General features: G+C 41.4%; 1 protein-coding gene across 1 annotated transcript; it reads left to right on the top strand.

The window, feature by feature from the left end:
* Positions 1–471: 471 nt before the first annotated feature.
* LOC308334661 (structural maintenance of chromosomes protein 6-like) lies at positions 472–18,546 on the top strand (the record flags this gene model as incomplete). Its single annotated transcript, XM_080791466.1, has 26 exons — positions 472–645; positions 1,634–1,754; positions 1,859–1,964; positions 2,180–2,316; positions 2,458–2,519; positions 3,131–3,211; positions 3,751–3,852; positions 5,164–5,283; positions 5,368–5,466; positions 6,917–7,063; positions 7,183–7,271; positions 7,677–7,841; positions 8,031–8,209; positions 8,441–8,642; positions 9,618–9,732; positions 10,425–10,585; positions 11,156–11,291; positions 11,798–11,878; positions 12,321–12,491; positions 13,038–13,175; positions 13,379–13,524; positions 14,038–14,163; positions 15,049–15,154; positions 17,288–17,440; positions 17,585–17,682; positions 18,450–18,546. The coding sequence occupies 26 exons, from the start codon at positions 472–474 to the stop codon at positions 18,544–18,546; spliced, it is 3,312 nt and encodes a 1,103-aa protein (XP_080647592.1).
* Between the last annotated feature and the right edge of the window lie 854 nt (positions 18,547–19,400).

The raw sequence follows: 19,400 nt of genomic DNA, 5'->3' as shown, positions 1-19,400 counted from the left end.
ATCTAGACTCTAGATCTTTCATCCACAGATGATTTCCCACACTAGACCTCTAGATTCTAGAGGTCTAGTGTGGGAAATCATCTGTTTGACACTGCTGAGAGCATGTTTCTTAAATGTATTATTATGAATTGTCTTTACATTGTCACCGTCACACATTATGGCTTATTCCCATGTAACATTTATATGATATCAAGCATCCCTCTCACGCCCCATCAACCAGCCAATCACAAATCAAATTAATCTTTATTTATGAAGTGCATTTCATAGGACTACATCCATCTCTCATCTGCAGCATTTGACTGCACTACTTCCATCTCACCAGTAGATGTCGATACCATGCATGTAATTAACTCTTTCTAATTTTCAAGGATTCAGAGAGTCATTTTGCCCAGAGCCATTATTAGATTATTGTACTTGTAATTAGAGTGATTGTTTATTTTACTTGTAATTACAGGCAATAAGTCGAGCAATATGTCGAAGAAGAGCTGCTCTGTTGAAGACGCACCCAGAAAACGACCTGAAGATGACGAGTCAGGACTCCTCCCACCTGTTGAAGACATGGAAGTGGAGGATGTTGTTGGTCCCAGTCAGAGACAGTCTAGCCTCGCTAGCCAGCCTCTGGCACAGGCTGGATCATCACTGGAGGTATTATCAATCATGATTCATTATCATGGTACTTCTGCTGCCAACTTGCAGATATTGACGCTGTAGGGTGGAAACCTCAATATTGTGTCCAAAACCGTAACCGTTACTGTTCAGGAAATGTTCAAAATGTATCCAATGTAGTTATCTTTATTACTTAATTGGGTAAATATTTATAAAACCCACAGGCACTTAGTCAATTCAGAGCCATCTAATAGAAGGGTTGCGATATTGAGGGGGACGAAAACAGCCCGGTCACGTGGTTCATGTACTCGTGTGAGCCCTTTTAGACTCCAATGCATTCCCTAAACTTCCGGTTGTCCCTATTTGAAGCCTTCAAATAGGGACAAACCAATAGAAGTCTAAATTATATATACAAGCTCATATCGTGGCACTTTGAGCGCTTGTACGTAGGTTGGCTATGTTTGCGTGACACCGTAAGACAAATTAGGGCACTAATCTGAGAAAAGACTGGCATTGAATTTGAAATATGGAGATTACAAGGTTTCTGCCCTACGGTGGCGATATTCACTTGCATATCGCCATCATCGTTTGGTTCACCGAGATTGCTGAATCAAATTATTTGTCTTTGGTCTGTCTGGAGTCTCTGGACGATCATACAGTCCTATGCAAAGGTAAAATGTAATTTAGATAACATGTTATTTAGACAAATGCGAAGTTCGTTTTATTTAGCTGGTATCCTATAGTTTCAATGTACAGATTATTGTGGTGATAGGTTTACCTATGATCCGAGGAGGATGATGACTGATCACTACACTGTCTCTGCATTTGATGTGTGTTTAGTGTTTACCTAATCCAAATGCCTAAATTCCATCTCTCCTTGAGATCTACTTCTGGAAGGCATGTATTGTACAACGGTACACATGGGAATGCTGAGCTGGTTACATTTATATGATTTCTCATGGTATGTAATGTATCATGTATGTATATTGATATGTAATAAGTTACACAGATGTGTGTTCATCCGCAGGGTGTTGGTGGTCAAGTGGGCATCGTGGAAAGCATTACCTTGAAGAATTTCATGTGTCACGCACTGTTGGGCCCTTTCACTTTTAGTTCTAATGTCAACTTTGTTGTTGGCAACAATGGAAGTGAGTGAAAGTGTTTTATTCTTTTCTTTTTTTGTTTGTCTACCTCAATATGTTACACTTACATCTGTGCTTTGTTACTGTGCTCCGTGTCATAATGTTAACAGGTGGAAAGAGTGCTATTCTGACAGCTCTCATAGTGGCCCTAGGAGGCAATGCACAGGCCACAAACAGAGGGTCCTCCCTTAAGGGATTTGTGAAAGAAGGAGAAAGGTAAAGATGTACATATTTACTGCTTTGATATGTTCTGTTCGTTTTGTTTTATTTAATCATCACATCAAACTTTATTTACATAGCGCATTCCCATCGGTCCTGCATCGACCTGCTTGTTCCTTCCTGGTCACAACTCAATTGTCATGCATGATGTGATGCAGTTTGTTATAACTTGCCACCAAATTGATCTGTTCTGTGTTCCTTTTTCCTCATAGTTCGGCTGATGTTTCAATCACCTTGAGCAACATGGGGGAAGATGCTTACAGGCCAGAAGTATATGGTTCGTCCATCACCGTAGATGTGAAGATCACGCGTGAGGGAGCAAGAAGCTACAAATTGAAGAGCAAATCTGGTGAAGTCCATAAAGAGTTATCGATAAAAAAATATACCCATACACTAGTTGGAGTCTAGCATGGACTCCACTCTTTATTCACTGAGTTCTGTGTTTGTCTATTTTTCTTTTTCTCTTAACAAGTTATCTCCTGTCTCATAGGTCACATCATAGCAACCAAAAAAGAAGATCTCCAGGCAGTCCTGGACACTTTCAATATTCAGGTATAAACTCCGCTCCATATTCCTACACTCCTTTTCCAGCAACGTCAGACATACAGAGTCCATGTTGATAATAGCAATATCTTGTTAAAGGTCAGGTGACTTTGTCATGGTTTTCACTTGGGTCGAGGGGTTTTGGTGGCAGAGCCTAATCTGTATTACATCATTTAAGCATGTAGGCAGCTTAAACAAAATCTGAGCTGAGCAAACTAACGTTTCTCTGGAATTGGTAACTATAAAGATTGCAGACAAGCTTTATGAAATAAGAATTTTCAGCAACTTTAAAAACACTGACTGTATCAAACACTAGCAACCACTGGCATGCCAGGGAAGCAAAGCTAACATTCCAATAAACGTCTGCTAATTACTTGTTACCAAATAAAGTAAAATATTTTCACCAAGTGGTCGCTACACACATTGATACGGGTAACGTTGATGTTCAGATTCTGTTCCGCCGGAGGAAAGAAGAGTTTTAAAAGTTTTATTTTCTGCTTGAGGCGCCAGGCACACTCCGCCAACAACCTGATAACTCTGAAACGTGATACTCATACTAGGTCCAGCATGTATAGAAATGCCATGGAGTCACTTTTGTTTTGCTTTATTTTTTTTATAAGGTGGACAACCCAATTTCAATCCTCACACAAGAGATGAGCAAGCACTTCCTACATTCCAAAGGAGAGGGTGATAAATACAAGGTGAGTTTAGGTTTGTTATCCTTTTCTGTCTAAAGGTGACTCCACCAAACGGACTACTACCAACTGGCAGTCGAATTGACTCAGGAGATCAAAAAAAGTTGTTCAATGCACCCGAGAGCCAACACCAACAGGATGGCAACTATGGTCCTAAAAATATCCTATATTCTTTTTGGTTTTTTTAACCCTACATGCTTAAATAATTTAAAGATAACTACTGCACTGCAAGGTGCTTTGGGTATGGGCACAAGGCCCCAAGCTCGCTTCTACCCGACAGTCGAACAGTGTACACACGCCCATTCAACAGAACCGGCAACCAACACTTTCCAACACTTGGCTGCCATCAGTGCAGTGGAGAGCTACCATTACTATGATTAAATACTTTGTCAGAAATGTAAAACGGCAATCAAAGTTTCATTTCACTTTTGGGCAATAAATTAATGTTATTTGTGCCAATTGTGAAATATATTCTTTTGCTATTACTATTATTCTTGAGGTCACACTGTACAGTTAGATTGCTTTTTTTAATTCACCCCATGCAGTTTTTTATGAAGGCCACCCAACTGGACCAGATTAAATCCAACTTGCTGCAAGTCAAACAAACCAAGGACCTCACTCTGTCTAAAATGGAGCAACACAGTGAAGTAAGACCATCTGCCTGATGTCCCTCGCTCATCCCCTGGTTCATGGAAGTTTTTCTCTATGGAGAATAACATGGGGTCATCTTAAAATCGTCTCATCCATTGGTCCAAAAATATATAAACAAACTGACTGGCGATATTGTTGAGGAGGTGTCTCTGTACAGTCAGTCCCTCATTTTGATAGTCTGTTTCTAGCAAAAATGTAACTAATTCGGCAGCAGTGACATTAGTGATTTCTGTCAGTTGATTCTTCATATCCATATGAGTGAAATGGCCAGGATGATTTGCTTATCGAGTACCCTTATGGGTCTGTAACTCGGTAGCCTCGGAAACCCAGACTGTTTTATTTCCAGGGAGGAAAAAAAGAAGTCTGCGGCCGAGTCCACTTCAATTCGGCATACAGTAGCGCAAACGTCGATCACACTCTGCTGATATGTGATCGTCTGCACCTTTGTTAAATTGGCGCACACACGTACACACACACTCCTCTCTCTCTCTCTCACACTAGTCTAATGTCACGCAGCTGCATCTAGATTCTCCCACCGGGACCATAGAAAGCAGGTAACATGCCATTGGTCCGACCTCCCGTTTGTCCGACCTCCCATTGGTCATTACTATCCCTATCTCTAACCCTAACCTAAACCTAACCGCAAGCACAGGAGCAAACCTAAACCTAACCGCAAGCACGGGAGCAGTGCATGTTCGGACAAACGGGACTTCGGATCTATGGGCAGTTCCCTAGAAAGCATAGGTGGGGTTCCAGTCTAGTAATTCAAGAGAGTAGAATCCAAAATGTTCCCTTTCTGTCTTTTTTATTTTTTTGTCTTTCTCTCCATGTTGGTGACTCAGTTTGTTTTGGTTGTAAGCGAAAGCGTGTGCGACCGAGTGTACTAGTAAGAGAGTGGTGACACGCTTTGATCTCGCGGCAAAGTGAGTGCCTATGGGCTATAGTTCCAAACATTGGAACTATCCAATTGAGATAGAATGAGCACTTCCGCATTCCATTGTTACAATGGGAGTCAACGCTAGTGTCGCCACTCACATACTATTCCACCTGAGTGTGTGTGAGCGCTGTGTGCGACACCGTAAACAGTCCGGTATGACACCGCAGCAACACTCGCAGATTAGTTCCGCCCTTTCGCTCTGGTAATAAAAAAATAAAAAAATATATTATATAATCGATGTATGAACATTTGTGAATTGATGAATAATCGTCCATGACTGCATTGCGATTAATCCAGTAGTGTTTACAGTCCAGCCTGTCCGTTCATTCTGTTGGATGATGACTAATATGGTTAATATACTTTGCTGCAGTTGTTGGCTGACCTGAGGCACAAGTATCGTGAAAAAGCGGAGCAATATAAGAGCTTGGCATCACTGGACGAGATGAATGATAGGCTGAATGAGCTGGGGAAGATGATGGCATGGGCTATGGTGAGATCAGCACAACTGCAATTACGTTTTAGTATGTCGTGCAGTATTGTCAGGAAAACATTGACCGTGGGTTAAACATTGCAGGTGAGTGACTTGGAGCAGCAGTTGCAGCCGTTGGAAGATAAGCTATTGGCCGATCAAAGTTGTACAGAAAAATACAATGAGAAGGTTCAAGAATGGAAGGTGAGTTGCCCTATATTCACTAAAAGGTTAAAATTACCATTGGCCAGTTATGCTGTTACATGAGGCTAAAATCCAGCCAGTGTAACTCTTGTCAACACTCATGTCAACACAAGTTTTTCACATCAAAGCTATTCATATAATTGTAGTCTCATGTAGGTTGATGCCTTTATTTCCGGTGAAGAATCGAATAAAATGGCATCATGAGCATGTACTGTAATCATGTTGTTTGGATTACAATTTAGGCAACTTAATCCAGAGCGATTTACATTAAGCAAGAACAACACATGGTAATGCATCAAATACATAAACATTTAAGAAAGAAAAAAGATGATCTCGGCACTCAAAGTTAAAAAGGGGAATAAAGCCTTTATTAAATTAGAAAGGCATGTTTGGTTATTTCCTCTTTTCCACATAAAAATTGTCATCAAGAATCATAAGGAATCTAAGAGTAGAATATCTGTACAATGAAACTGAGTATAGGCTATAGAGTGCTATGTCTACATAAAATGCTATACTATCTAAATAGCATAAGCTGAGTCTTTGCATACACCTGAAGGTCATCAAGGCTAGGTAGGGCAATTGCTACAGCAACTAAGTGCTATGGGCTGAGTCTGAAGAGGTGTGTTTTCAGACTACTGCAGAAGATGGGGAGTTAGTCTGCAGTTCTGATTGAAATGGGAAGTAGTTTAGTTCCATAGTTTGGGAGCCAGAAGGGCACGAATCTGTCCCGAGGCCAAAACCAAAGTTGAGTCACTACAATTGGGTATGGTTGCAGTAACGACTGATGCATGGACATTGTCCCCTTTTCCGACTGTTCAGGATGGTTATCTGGTTTTAACCTGTCATTTTTTGTCTTTTTTTACCATAAACATGTGACTTTTATCCAGTTCCCTTTAAACTTGTAGAACCCAAAATGCTGCCATACACTGGCTTTGAATACCTTTTTTAAACTAAATCTTGTGTGTGTGTGTGTGTGTGTGTGTGTGTGTGTGTGTGTGTGTGTGTGTGTGTGTGTGTGTGTGTGTGTGTGTGTGTGTGTGTGTGTGTGTGTGTGTGTGTGTGTGTGTGTGTGTGTGTGTATATATATATATAGAACATAAACTACTGTGAAGCTGTTCACAAACTCTTTGATTGCTTTCTTGCACTCTATATTCTATCCCTTTTGTTTGCTGTGTTTTTGTTGTTTTTAATGTTATCTATGCTGCTGCATTGTCTGAGGGAAGCAAATAAATAATAAAAGTCTAAAATGTACAAAATAAGTAACTATAAAGTACAACCTTGAAACGTCACGTAATGATAATGATTTTCACTTAATCAAGTCTGAGTCTTATCTACTTTTGGGCAAATTAATTTAACGAAATACGTTTTTAATGGGCATACTGAGCCTCATTTATGGAATGTTAACATTTTAGCATACTATTTTGCTATTGACTTTCTACTCCCTGTACAGAACAAGGTGGTAGAGGCTGAACAGAAGTTCAACCAGATCCAGGAGCAGGTAGAGGGCATCGCACAGCGGCACAAGGATCTCCAGCCACAATGTGCAGAGCTGAAGACCAAAGCCCAGCAAAAGAATAACCTCTTCAAATCTGGCGAGGTCAGACTTAAACCACAAAATCGAACAAAACAAAAGTCGCTCCTAAATCCACCAATAGTGGATTAGAGGTAAAAGAAAAGGCAGTTAAATTGACTCCATGAACAATGTGTCTCTTTCAGGTCAGTGTGCACAGATACAAGGCCACCCTGAAAGCTCTGGAGAAGGACAAGGCCCAGCTCTCTCAGAAGATAGAGGAGCTCAAGTTGAGGTATCAACCATCTACTTTTCATTAGGCATGTAATGGTATTTCTGTGATATAAAAATCCACATTGTTGATACTGTCAGATTTCATAGCTCATGGTATGTTATTTGATGCGCAACTCCACTCCCACGGGTCGTGACTCACGAGACTCCTGATCAAACATTTCACTTATTCATTTAGATTAAGTAGTCAGAGTCACATAATCCAATTTTACAGGAATATTTGCCCAGTGGTGAATTCTCTGGCAAATAATTTGCCGCTGGGTTCCCAGATTGTATATCGTGATGCATATCGTATCAATGTTAAATTATATTGTTACACATCTACTGAGCAGCATTGTTTAATTTTTTGTTTAAATTTCTGCTTCTCGGTCAATTATATCAGCGCCTGAATGTTTCATTTTGCCTCCAGCATCAGTAACGGCAATGAGGTGGAGAGTCAGACAAGGGCAGCGCTTATAGAGCAGCATGAGGCTAAGCTGGAGAGTTTGAGACACCAGGGCTCCACACTGGACCAGCAAATGAACCAGTACCAACAGGCTATCACCCTCACTAAGGAGGAGCTCGGCAAGATCAGGTGGGTAGTAGAGACGAGCAAAATGAACAGACTGGTTTGCAGTAGGGACGGGGATCCGTCCCTACAGACACTTCTGACCCAAAACAGCCAGTGATGTTATATTAAACCGTCCTACATGTGCCATAGCCACAATTTATTTGAATACTCCTTTGCTTTCTGGCTGTTTTTTACTCTTCTCCCTGTCATCAGGCGAGAGAAGGACACCCTCCACAGGTCCATAGACGCAAATGCGAGGAATCTACAGACGATGGAGGGCAGCCGGTCCAACCGCCTGCAGCGCTTTGGAGAGCACATGCCAGCGTTGCTCAACGCCATCCAGGAAGCCTACAACAGGCGCCAGTTCAAAGAGAAACCCCGTGGACCACTGGGTATAACCTGACCCTAGTTTTCGGAAAAAATATTTATTAAATTACAAAACAAATCTGTTGCTTTATACAGCACTGTACATGGCAACAACAACCCAAAAGGGGTTCGCAATGTTCCCATTCTTCATGGGTTAAGAGACGGAGTGCTATATTTATACATTGTAATGCAGGCAACACATGATAACCAGTCTGATTGCAATGCATCACTACTTTTTTTTTCTCTCCCTTCCTTAGGTTACTGTATTGGCCTAAAGGACCCAGAGATGGCCCTGGCTGTGGAGATCTGTCTGAAAGGACAGCTACAAGCCTTTGCCTGTGACAACTATGAGGATGAGAAGGTGCTGAAAGACCTCATGGCCAGACTATTCTGTGGTGGCCGCAGGCCAAACATCATCACAAGCCCCTTCCTCCCGCAAGTCCATGACACCAGCAGGAAGTAAGGGCTGGTATAACGGAGCAAGAGTCCTTTAGTGCAATTGTCAAAATGCAGTTATCGCTTGGTTCTTTATCCAACCATTTCAATTATGTTGCCAAAAAGTCTTCTTCAATCCCAGACTAAACTTGTTAACCCAACATTGGGTTTTTTTGGTCCTCCAGTTGGTCAGCACTTCAAAAGACTTGTGTGTATTGCGTCTCTTTCAACTCGCCAAAATTGTTAAGACAATTATCTCAAGTGTATATCCATGAGCTGAAGAATTTACTTTTTTATTTCATCACCATCGACCATCAAAACCAACAACTGGGGGGATGAGCATGAGTCCAAATAGAGTCAAATCTACTTTACTTCTACTACTACTTTATTCACATCCCTAGTGCAGATTGGTTACAATTGCTTCAAAATGCCATTCTGGGGGGGCACTGTGGCGCTGTCTGCAGCGCTGTCGCCTCACAGCTAGTACAGTAGGTCCAAGGTTCGATTCTGTCGCTGTGGGAATAACTTTAGCGTTCCTTCCACACGCTACGTCCTACCGGGGGAAGCTATCCGCCGTCAGGTGATGAGAAGCAGCCTGCTCACTCATTCATTGAAGGAAGCATGAGCTTCCAACCTGGTGCTCTCTCCCCAGGTTGGCAGAGGGAGAGTAGTGCCCAGGATTACAGTTTAGGCAATTGGGTTACAAAATCGTGGGCGTTCTGCCAGTAAGCTGCTTGACTCCATTATGGAATAGCCTAAGTAGTCGCCTACAATTGGAGACAATTATTTAATTGCATGTTTTGACCTTAGAAAAATAAATCCATTAATCCATCCACGGTGTGGGCACCTTTGATCCCATGCTGGTATAGTTTGATACGCTCTGAAACTTGCTGTCAGCCTGCGCAGAATCGATAAAGTGTGACTAATTAGTTTGTTGTCGTTCTGTTTTTTGTTTTCCCAATTTAAATGATAGTTTGATCTTGCATGCATATGTTTCAGGGCTGTCAACCATCCTGTTTATCCCTCAGTGCTGCAATCTCTGGAAATTGAAGACCCTGTTGTAGCCAACTGCCTGATTGACCAGAGGGGAATAGAAAATGTTCTGCTCATCAAGGTGACGAGCAATAGCTCACTTTTTGTGGGAAAAGAAAAGACGTCTTGTTGACTTGACTTGACTTCTTTTAAACACCAAAAAGACTGTGTTCATGGGGTTCACAAAGAGGCCAGTTAAAATATTACTCTTCAACTGTGTGATCTTCTCTCACAAGCCCTTTGAACAGTTATATAAGAGAGCCATAAAGGTATTTGATTAACAAAAAAAATCGAATAAAAAGTGCTTACCATCACTGCAGCATCCTATGGTCCGATTCATACTCCTATTTTAGCGCTGTTTCGGCAAATTTTCACTAGCACCGAAGAGCCGACTTTAGGACGGTACCCGCCCCCCCCCGAACCTCAAATGACGTCACATTGTAGGCTCTACAGCGCCGAACCGACTTTTATTCGGCTCTAAAATAGGAGTATGAATCGGCCCTAAAACAACTGGAAGCTCTTTTAAACAGGCATGTGTCATTTTATTCATGACATGTGCTCTTTTTTTGTAATGCTTGTTTTCTGTATGGGGAGTGGGGACTACTGATGGAAATTGGCATTCTTGCTATATCTGCTGTATTTACACAGCATTTTATGTGTGGTGTTCATTAATATGTACTGTCCTGTCCAAATAAACGTTTAAATAAATAAACAATGCTGCTGTAGAAATCCCTTACAGCAATTTACTTAACTTTGGGGCGCATCTCTCTGCAGAACAAAACAGAGGCTCGTCAAGTGATGCAGGCACGACAGCCGCCACAGAATTGTAACATGGCCATCAGCAAGGAGGGGGACCAGATCTACTCTAACCGCGCCTACTCCGCTGAACAGAACAGAGCCAATTTCCTCGGTGGAGACGTGGAGGACGTGATCAGGTCAGTGTAGAAATTATTTCAAGAAAGCGGTCAATCGCCTGTTAGCCCAAACCACACCAATGATTCGAGACCCAACAAAACCGCATTGGTGTTCGTCGCAGCGGTCTGATGTGTCCCGTTGCACATCAGCGCATGTTGTTGCATTGTATCGCAAGTAATTCAATTCAAATGAGCTTTATTACCATTACCATCCAAGTTATCCGTCCGTCTACGCGCATGTGTGTCTGGACTGTGTGCATGTCACTTTATGTGAAGTCGCAAAAACCCAGCGTTTTACGTTGCGTTGCAAAAGTATTTTCTGTGGAAACCGATCCGTTGCAGCTCGGCGCTTGTGTGATGAGCCCAGTTAAAGCACCATTCTGTCGCAGGTAGTTGCATGTTGCAAGGAGTTACATGGTGAATCATTGGTGTGGTTTGACTCAAATATCAAAATTGTCTTTGTCTTTTAGTCTTAGTCAACAAAATGCAGTGATGGCCTATACATTGAGCAATGCAAAGAGTAAAAAAAACATTGTGCATTTATTTTTCATCCCGTCTTCCCTTTTCACCTCCCGTTCTGTCCCTTCACAGACAGTTGACGTCAGAGCTACAGAACCAGAAGGCCCTTGCTGCTCGTTTCCATACTCAGATGGCGAGGGTGGATGAAGACATCAAGCAGAACGAGGCTCTGCTGAAGCGATCGATAATGGAGCAGACAAACACCAAAGTAAGGCCACTTTTAGACGGCGACGGTCTCCAGATGAAACGGCAATGTCCCGTTGCGTTCTCTCTTTTTTTTTCTTTTTTTTTTCAGCTTTTACACGTAGACGCACACTTACGCTGTAGTGTGCATGCCATGCCAGGTCGCTAGGTGGTGGTGACGGACTGCCGGATAGACCAGTCACCCATGTAATGGTAGAACCACTGCGTGCACTTCCTATCATACGGTAATAAACCTATGCGTTGTGAGCCATGATGTCACAAGTTTTGCGGATTCATCGTTTTGCCTGTTTACATGGAGACGGGAGGATACCGCGTTTTCAAAGATTTCCACTCTGGAATGTGTTTTCACTTTCTCGTCTAAAGAGACACCAGCAAACGATACTTTATTTTGCTGTTTTCTATGAACACCGTTCTCGTGTAAAGGGGATGTAAGTTACTGCCTTTCTGACTGTTATTTTCTATGAACTACTGTATGTATGTCCAATTGATCTTCTACTTATTTTGTTCCAGGAACGCGCAAGAAGACTGCAGTTAGATCTGAATGAGTTGCGGAATGTAGAGGAGCCACAGTCTGAAGACCTCAAGCCCCTGGTGTGTATGCCAACACTGCTCAGTTTCCGGAAATAATAGCCCACATGTTTTTTGTTATTTTACCCTTTCCTCTATTCTTGCTGTATAATTGGTTCAGCCAGATTGTCTGCAATCGGTCATTTCAGTACATTTTTGGTCAACGGAACGTTTACAATCTAATTGAAATCTCAGTACAATTTCCATGATTCATTTTGTGGGCGAGCATCAGCCTGGAATGCCCGTTTATTCCCGCCATTACATCAACCTGATTTTGAATTGCTGATATTAACATTTAAACCATTTATTCTATTTATAATTGTACAAATAAAAGTTTTTATTTTTAGAAAGTGTTTTTCTTTACAAATCAAGAGTCTAATAATTACTACTAAATATTACTTTAATAAATTAATCTAATAAAAAAATTGCGAGCTTCAAATTAAAAGTCATGTGCTCTCCCCCACAGGAGGAAGACCTGGAGGAGCTCATGGTTAAGATCTCCTCTACACGTGTGGAGTTTAAGTCATCGCTGGCTCAGTTGGGCCAGCTAAAGACGTCGTACGAGGAGGCAGAGCTGGAGTACAATCAGCACAAGGAACGGATGAATGGCGTGTCGGTGGAAATCGATAACATGAAGGTACACACTACACATAGTGAATACTAGGGATATGCTAAAATATCTGTCCGATCATTTTTTACATTATTATATGCCCATAGTCCCGGAGTTCACGTGCGTAATTGGGGATTGAGGTCGGACTTTAGGATATGAGAAACTGCACACAGTCTTCTGTCTGTACTTTTCTGACCCCAGGAAGAGTAGCTGCTGTGACTCACAGTAAGCTAATGGAGATCTAATAAATAAATCTAATCTGATTATATTTAACCTCACTGTAAAAGTGTGGGAGAATAGCCCACACATAGGTGCTGAATTTGTGGGAATTCATTAAAATATGCGCAATTCTCACAATTCAGGCCACAATTCAGGCCCTGTCTTGTTCATGGACCATGTTTGACCTTATGGAATGCAACTTTAATGTGGCTCATAGTACTCAAGGTGCATTCACACTGAATGCAATACAAATGGTCACAGCTTGTCTTTCTCGTATGCTACTACTGCTAATTGCTGAGGCCCAAATTATACATTGCCCTGTTTGTCCCCTTTTTGTCCTGTGCCCCAATGTAGGAGGAACTAAGTGTGCGTGAACCGGAGGTGGCTAAGTGTAAGCACCACCTGAAGCATTACCAGGATAAACTCAAGGGCCACACTAAAAGCATCCAGGACCTCAAAGACAGCATGAGTGTCAAGGAACGGGAGCTCCAGGTACTCTTGATAGGGACAAGAGAAATGTCCTAATGTAATTTTTAGGACAATCACAATTAGTTGAAACAAATGTGGACATGTGGGGTTAGTAACGTACAGTAATTGGCAGAACTTCACAATTGGGGGAGCGCGGGGGCTGAAGAGCTCAGATAGGTTGTTGCTTTAATGCAAGAGATTTAGTATCTCCTTGTGATGTGACGCAGGAAGCTGTAGCCAAGGCCACAGAGATGTGTCCTCAGCGACAGGAGGTGAATCGCACTCTGAAGAGCCTGGACACAGAGATAAGCCGTCTCAGGCTTAAGATCACCTCCAAGCAGGACCAGCAAGGCAACCGTGAAGAGATTGTTAGGTAGGTCACCATGCCACTTCTTCCCACATCATGGCTGCTGTCAAATGTTTGCTTAGCCTTTCTTATAGAGCATCGCACTGTCTCGCCCCCTTTCATGACGACGCTAGAACCAGAAGTGAATTCCTCTTTCATTTTCCTCATAGACTTTTTTTTTTTCCCACGGACAAAGCCAACTCTAGTTGTGATGACAATAAACACAATGTTTTTCGCTGATCAAATAATTTGTAAGAAGAAAAACTAAATTATTTGATCGGCCCAAAACATTGTGTTTACTGTCATTTGTCGTCACAACTCCAGTTGACTTTGTCTGCGGTGTAAACGTCTTTATATAAATACTTTTTGAAAAACGGGGAATTCACTTCTGTTCCTCGGGAGGGGGCGGGACTGCGAAGCTCTAAAGGGATGTATCGGGTCTCTGTTTAATTGAAATGTACGGTTTATCTCTAGTGCATCTTTACTTGCTTCCCACTCTAAATATCTTCTCATTTCACCTGTACATGTGTGATGCTCCAGGCAGTACCATGAGGCCTCTAAGAACTATAAGGATGCAAGCCAGCAAGTGAAGTCCCTCAACAAATTCATCCAAACAATAGATGGAATTGTCACACAGAGAAACAAGGCTTATGACTACTTCAGGAGGTTAGTTGGAACTAAGGTGTCTCAGTATTTAAAGAACGACTTATTGCATTTGTTTCAGCATGAATTAGTCTTAAACTGGTACATTCAAAGAACACTCCTTGTTTAACCCACTCAACGAGCAGCAAACGAGTGTGTTGTAATGATCCAGTAGAGTGTAAAGACTGTAGTGAGTGTAAAGATGTCCATCTATTTTGAATTGCTTCAGTAGTTAACAACTTTTTCCACCAATGTGTTTTCTTTGTTTTTACTCTTATAGTTTTTATCCCACGATTTTGTAACCCATTTTCACCCCTGTGTCTATCTAATGTGATCCTGGGCTCTACACACCCTCCGCCAACCTGGGCAGAGCAACTGACTTGAACTCATGCTTCCTTCATGCATGAGTGTCCAAGTCGCTCCTTTACACCTGACAGGGGGGAGTTTCCCTGGTTGGGGTGCGCACGCTTTTCCGACACACCGAAGATCCGAAGCGGGGGGACATGCGATGCGAAAAAGCGATGGTCCGACATGCGCTGCTCCCGTGCTTGCGGTTAGGGTTAGGTTAGGATTGAGTTTTCGGATCAATAGTATGTCGGAACTAAAGCCTGCACCCTCCCTGGTTGGACGTAGCGCGTGGAAGGAACACGTTATTCCAACCAGTTCTTTCCCCTCCATCAGGTCCCCCAGCTGGCCAGGGGAGGCAGTTTAGAGACCAGGATTACTCATGTTTTTTTTTGAGGGCACCTACCCTAGGTGACACGGGGAGAACATGCAATCATCAATCATCAATCAATCAATCCCAAAATATATAAAAACTTATATTTTGTATTTGCCCAACTTGTATTTTACCTGCTTTCCCCTTTTTACTACTTCTATACCTAAAACTGTCTCCTTGCTCTCTCCTAGGTTGATGGCGGTTCGTTGTAAATTCTATTTTGATAGTATGCTGGCCCAGAGAGAGTACAACGGAACTATGGTGTTTGATCACAAGAAGGAAACTCTCACAGTCTCGGTAAGAATTCTTTATCTTTAATGAATCTTCCCTGTCAGTATATTCTTTGTAAGAATTAAGACACAATTTGCAATATTCTTATCTTGCAATAAATTCAGAGCTACCAATTATACCATACCATTTTGTGTACCAACCATGCAATTCTAGGTGTCTATACGCAGGTACGACATTCACAATGATAACCACGCAATTTTGGGTTAAGGGTGAAATTATCCTTCTGACAGAAATAGTTGGGGGATGATTTGCTGGGCAGAATCATGGGCAGAATGGTGAAATCATCCCTCAAGGGCTTCTGAACGACGCTGATTCAACACACTGCGCCCTGACAGCCAATTGAAGCGACGTTTGCTGCGCATGGCGCCCTGACAGCCAATCATTGTTGATGTTGTCCTGTTGTCGTCTTGTTTTGGTTTCATCCATGCTGGTGGAAAACTTTTGCAAAGACATATGAACTAATTTTGCTGCTCATAAATAAAATGATACAGTAGAAGGAATTATGTTAAATATATTGTACCGAGCCGTCTTGTCTGAACGAGCTGGTCAATTTGGTTCCATTGCCAAAGTTAAATTATGCACGTGTCAATCTACAGCCAGCGATCAAAAGGGACTATTATTTTATCAATCAACGCTGTTCTGCGTGATTCTGCGATCGGAACGAATGGAAGTGGAAACAGTCTTAAGGTCGGTTTACACCTTATTCACACAGGCAAAGAGACTGTTCCGACGGCGATGGTATGTGGAAAAACTGTCGTGATATGGAGTGTTGTTCATTGCTTGCGATGTCGCCTGACCTGAACCGATCAAGTAACCAATAAATAATAGCTGTATATCTCAACCAATGAAAGTGTTTGGGGCCTGCGAGCGAATATAGGAGTTCGTACAGATCCAAAATATTCCACTTTGTCTCTGAATGTGTCGACATGTAGTCGGTGATTTAATTATCTACCATGATATATGTGAATGAATTAGTATGGTCTATCATCAACAATGAGCCTATGAATGATTATACAGACTAGGCTATATATAGACTATACTGTATGTTAACTCAGTCTGAGCAAGTAGGCAAGGCAATTGTATTTATATACTACCTTTCATACACATTCAAACAAAGTACAGTACAGCTCATTTAAAGCCCAGACTATCAGGCTTAGGTATCTATCAAGCCTATTTGATAAACATCCTTGTGAGTAAGCAATGTTAAAGATGTTTTTAAATTGGACTTAAAAACGTCTATAGTTGGAATTTCCTAATGGTCTTGAATATTGTTCCAGGTTTGTGGTGCATAAAGTCACTGGGGATAGACTGTACTTTTAGTCTGAGCAAGTATAATTCTCCATTAGTGAAATGTACTACATAAGGGAAAATGAGCAGAGTCAAGGGTGGTGGTTAATGTCTGAATGTTTTCTTGTTTTACACATTTAGCTTCTCTTATGTGCATTTTTAGTGTGCTATCAAGGTTATGAAGCCATCAATGAAAAAGTGTAATTTGATAAACTTCAATTACTATGTAGTGGACTACTGGACTTACCTGCTTCTCTCTCTCAGCAAGACCCCTGCTCTAATGTCCATAACAGCTTGGCTGTCTAAATTAGTTTTCTGGTGTGAAATTGTCTATAACATAACACCCCCCTCAAAAACTATTAGGCATGCGGGACCCCCCTGAGCGCAGGCTCGGATACACCGGGCACGTGTGCGCCGCGCTGCGCCGTGCCCATGGGAATATCTCAAGGTTGGCAGCTCTGTAAATTGCATTAACCCTAAATATATTTGTATACAAACCTTTGTGACATTTATTTTATATGCCTGAAAAGTATGGCCGTGAGGATGAAATTGTTATTTTGCTATATAGCATGAACACAATTGTTATGTGACGCAAATTATGCCTTTGTTGTGCTTCCTTGCATCTCAGTAACCTTATCCAGCCTAACCGCCTACCTTAACACAAAACATTTGCTGCGCTGTTAATTTCATTTTACACTTAACTAATTCATCTCTCATCTCATTTCCCTATCTGTTTTCTCAAACCTTTGGCCCTTACTATCTTCCCCATGTGGCCTCAACTTTTCCTTTCCTACTACATTCAATCTACCTATTGTCTGTTTTCCTTCTCTCTTTTTATCTTGCTGTCTCCAGGTACAGCCCGGTCAGGGTGACAAGGCTAATCTGAGTGACATGCGTTCCTTGTCAGGCGGAGAGCGTTCCTTCTCCACTGTCTGCTTCGTGCTGTCTCTGTGGGCAATCACAGATGCCCCATTCCGCTGCCTTGATGAGTTTGATGTCTACATGGTAATAGTTTTACAGTTAAGATTTTTGTCTAGTATATGATACTAATGTTTGCTATAGAAATGGGTAGGTTCTGTCTATGTATGTGTTGCGCCATTTGTTGGTTAATTTCTCAGACAATAATGCAGCCTGTGTCTTGTCTATCAGGACATGGTGAACAGGAAGATTTCCATGGACATGATGTTAAAGGTTGCCTCAAACCAGTGCAACAGGCAGTTCATCTTCCTTACCCCACAGAGCATGAGGTTAGCCACTATGTATCACTAACCTGTATGAGCATAAAGTGATGTATAATTGACTGGCTTTGATACATCATTTCAATCCAACGCACAGACCGCCATTGGTGCATTTGTACGTCATGTTTGTAGCGGTTTCAGTGGTACCGATAGATGGCCCTGTTTCGCAACCTGGGACTTCGAAGAAGAGTACACGCAGAAGAGTATACAGAAGAGTATAAAAAATCCCAGACAGTCCCGTCCAATTGTAGGATTTATTCAAATCCCAGACAGCGTTTTTGACTTGTATTCAATTACCAATAACTAAAGAATGGAACAACGTGGCAACATACTTTTGTTCCTGATGAAAGTAGAGACTCTTCTTTCTTTTGAGCTACTTGGTGTTACTGTTTACATCGTCGTAGAACAAAATATTCGGTGGGTGTTGAAATATTAGTAAAAACATTGCTGACGGTGTGGGAAGAGAAAAACTGGCTAAATTAGTTGAACAATGACGAACAAAGGGTTGTACTCAGAATGATAGGATCAAATGTAGATGCTGTATAATCAATATAATCTCAAGTGTGTTTATTTGGAGAAAAAAATGTTTTGTGTTGAAATATTTGTTGGCCAAGGAGTCAATTCAAAATGTTTCAAAGATAAGTTACGTAAGTTTGTATTGAGTTGTGCTTGAATTGTACTGTAATTCTGCAAACTGTTAATAAATATTTCAGTCCCAGTAATCCATTTAATTGCTGTTAATATTGGTCTTAACAGCAGTCTTTTTGTTTTCTCAGCTCTATCGCCTGTAGCGATCAGCTCCGTATACTGCGGCTCAATGACCCTGATCGTCAACAGCCGTCACGCAGACAGCGATACGAAGAGGAGAATTAAGACCTTTAAAACCAGGAATACCTGTGTTGTGGTGAAATAGCCAGGGGAGAGGAGAGGATCTTAAAGGTTTATTTAAAGAACAGGCTTTATATTAACAGCTTGTTCTGTAGTTTCCATTTTGCTATATAGCATGAACACAATTGTTATGTGACGCAAATTATGCCTTTGTTGTGCTTCCTTGCATCTCAGTAACCTTATCCAGCCTAACCGCCTACCTTAACACAAAACATTTGCTGCGCTGTTAATTTCAATTTACACTTAACTAATTCAGACCTTTAAAACCAGGAATACCTGTGTGTTGTGGTGAAATAGCCAGGGGAGAGGAGAGGATCTTAAAGGTTTATTTAAAGAACAGGCTTTATATTAACAGCTTGTTCTGTAGTTTCCTTCATGTGTAATTACAATAAATGCGTGTAATTACAATAAATGCTTTTCATGACAACTTTGACACTTCACCAGACATTTCGTATGTGTCATGAGCTGTGATTGGTCTAATGTGGAGATTGAGGACAGACATGCAGTCAGACAAACCCTGTTGTAGACATTTGTTCTTAGGATGGTGTGTATACCATACACTATCCTGGTGAGGCGTTCTCATAATTTTGACCTTATTTAACAATATTCTCCCAAAATATATTTTTATTATAATAAGCTCAGAATAATTTCTATCTGTCAGTCTGCGTCTCCTTTATGCCCTTGTCTTTATTATGGCGATTTGTGATGTCATCAGTATATTGATATTCCCATATGGGCATGATGATAGGCTATATATATTTTTCACATTTAGACAAAATACCTTTTGTGCATGAAATTGATGTTCATTTGTTTTAATGACGGGCTTAATATACTAATTT

Source organism: Protomyctophum bolini (assembly GCF_963924005.1).
Source record: "Protomyctophum bolini genome assembly, chromosome: 19".
In the NCBI taxonomy this organism is placed as follows: domain Eukaryota; kingdom Metazoa; phylum Chordata; class Actinopteri; order Myctophiformes; family Myctophidae; genus Protomyctophum; species Protomyctophum bolini.
Note: the sequence above shows the minus strand (reverse complement) of the source record. Positions and strands in the feature narration are given on the sequence as shown.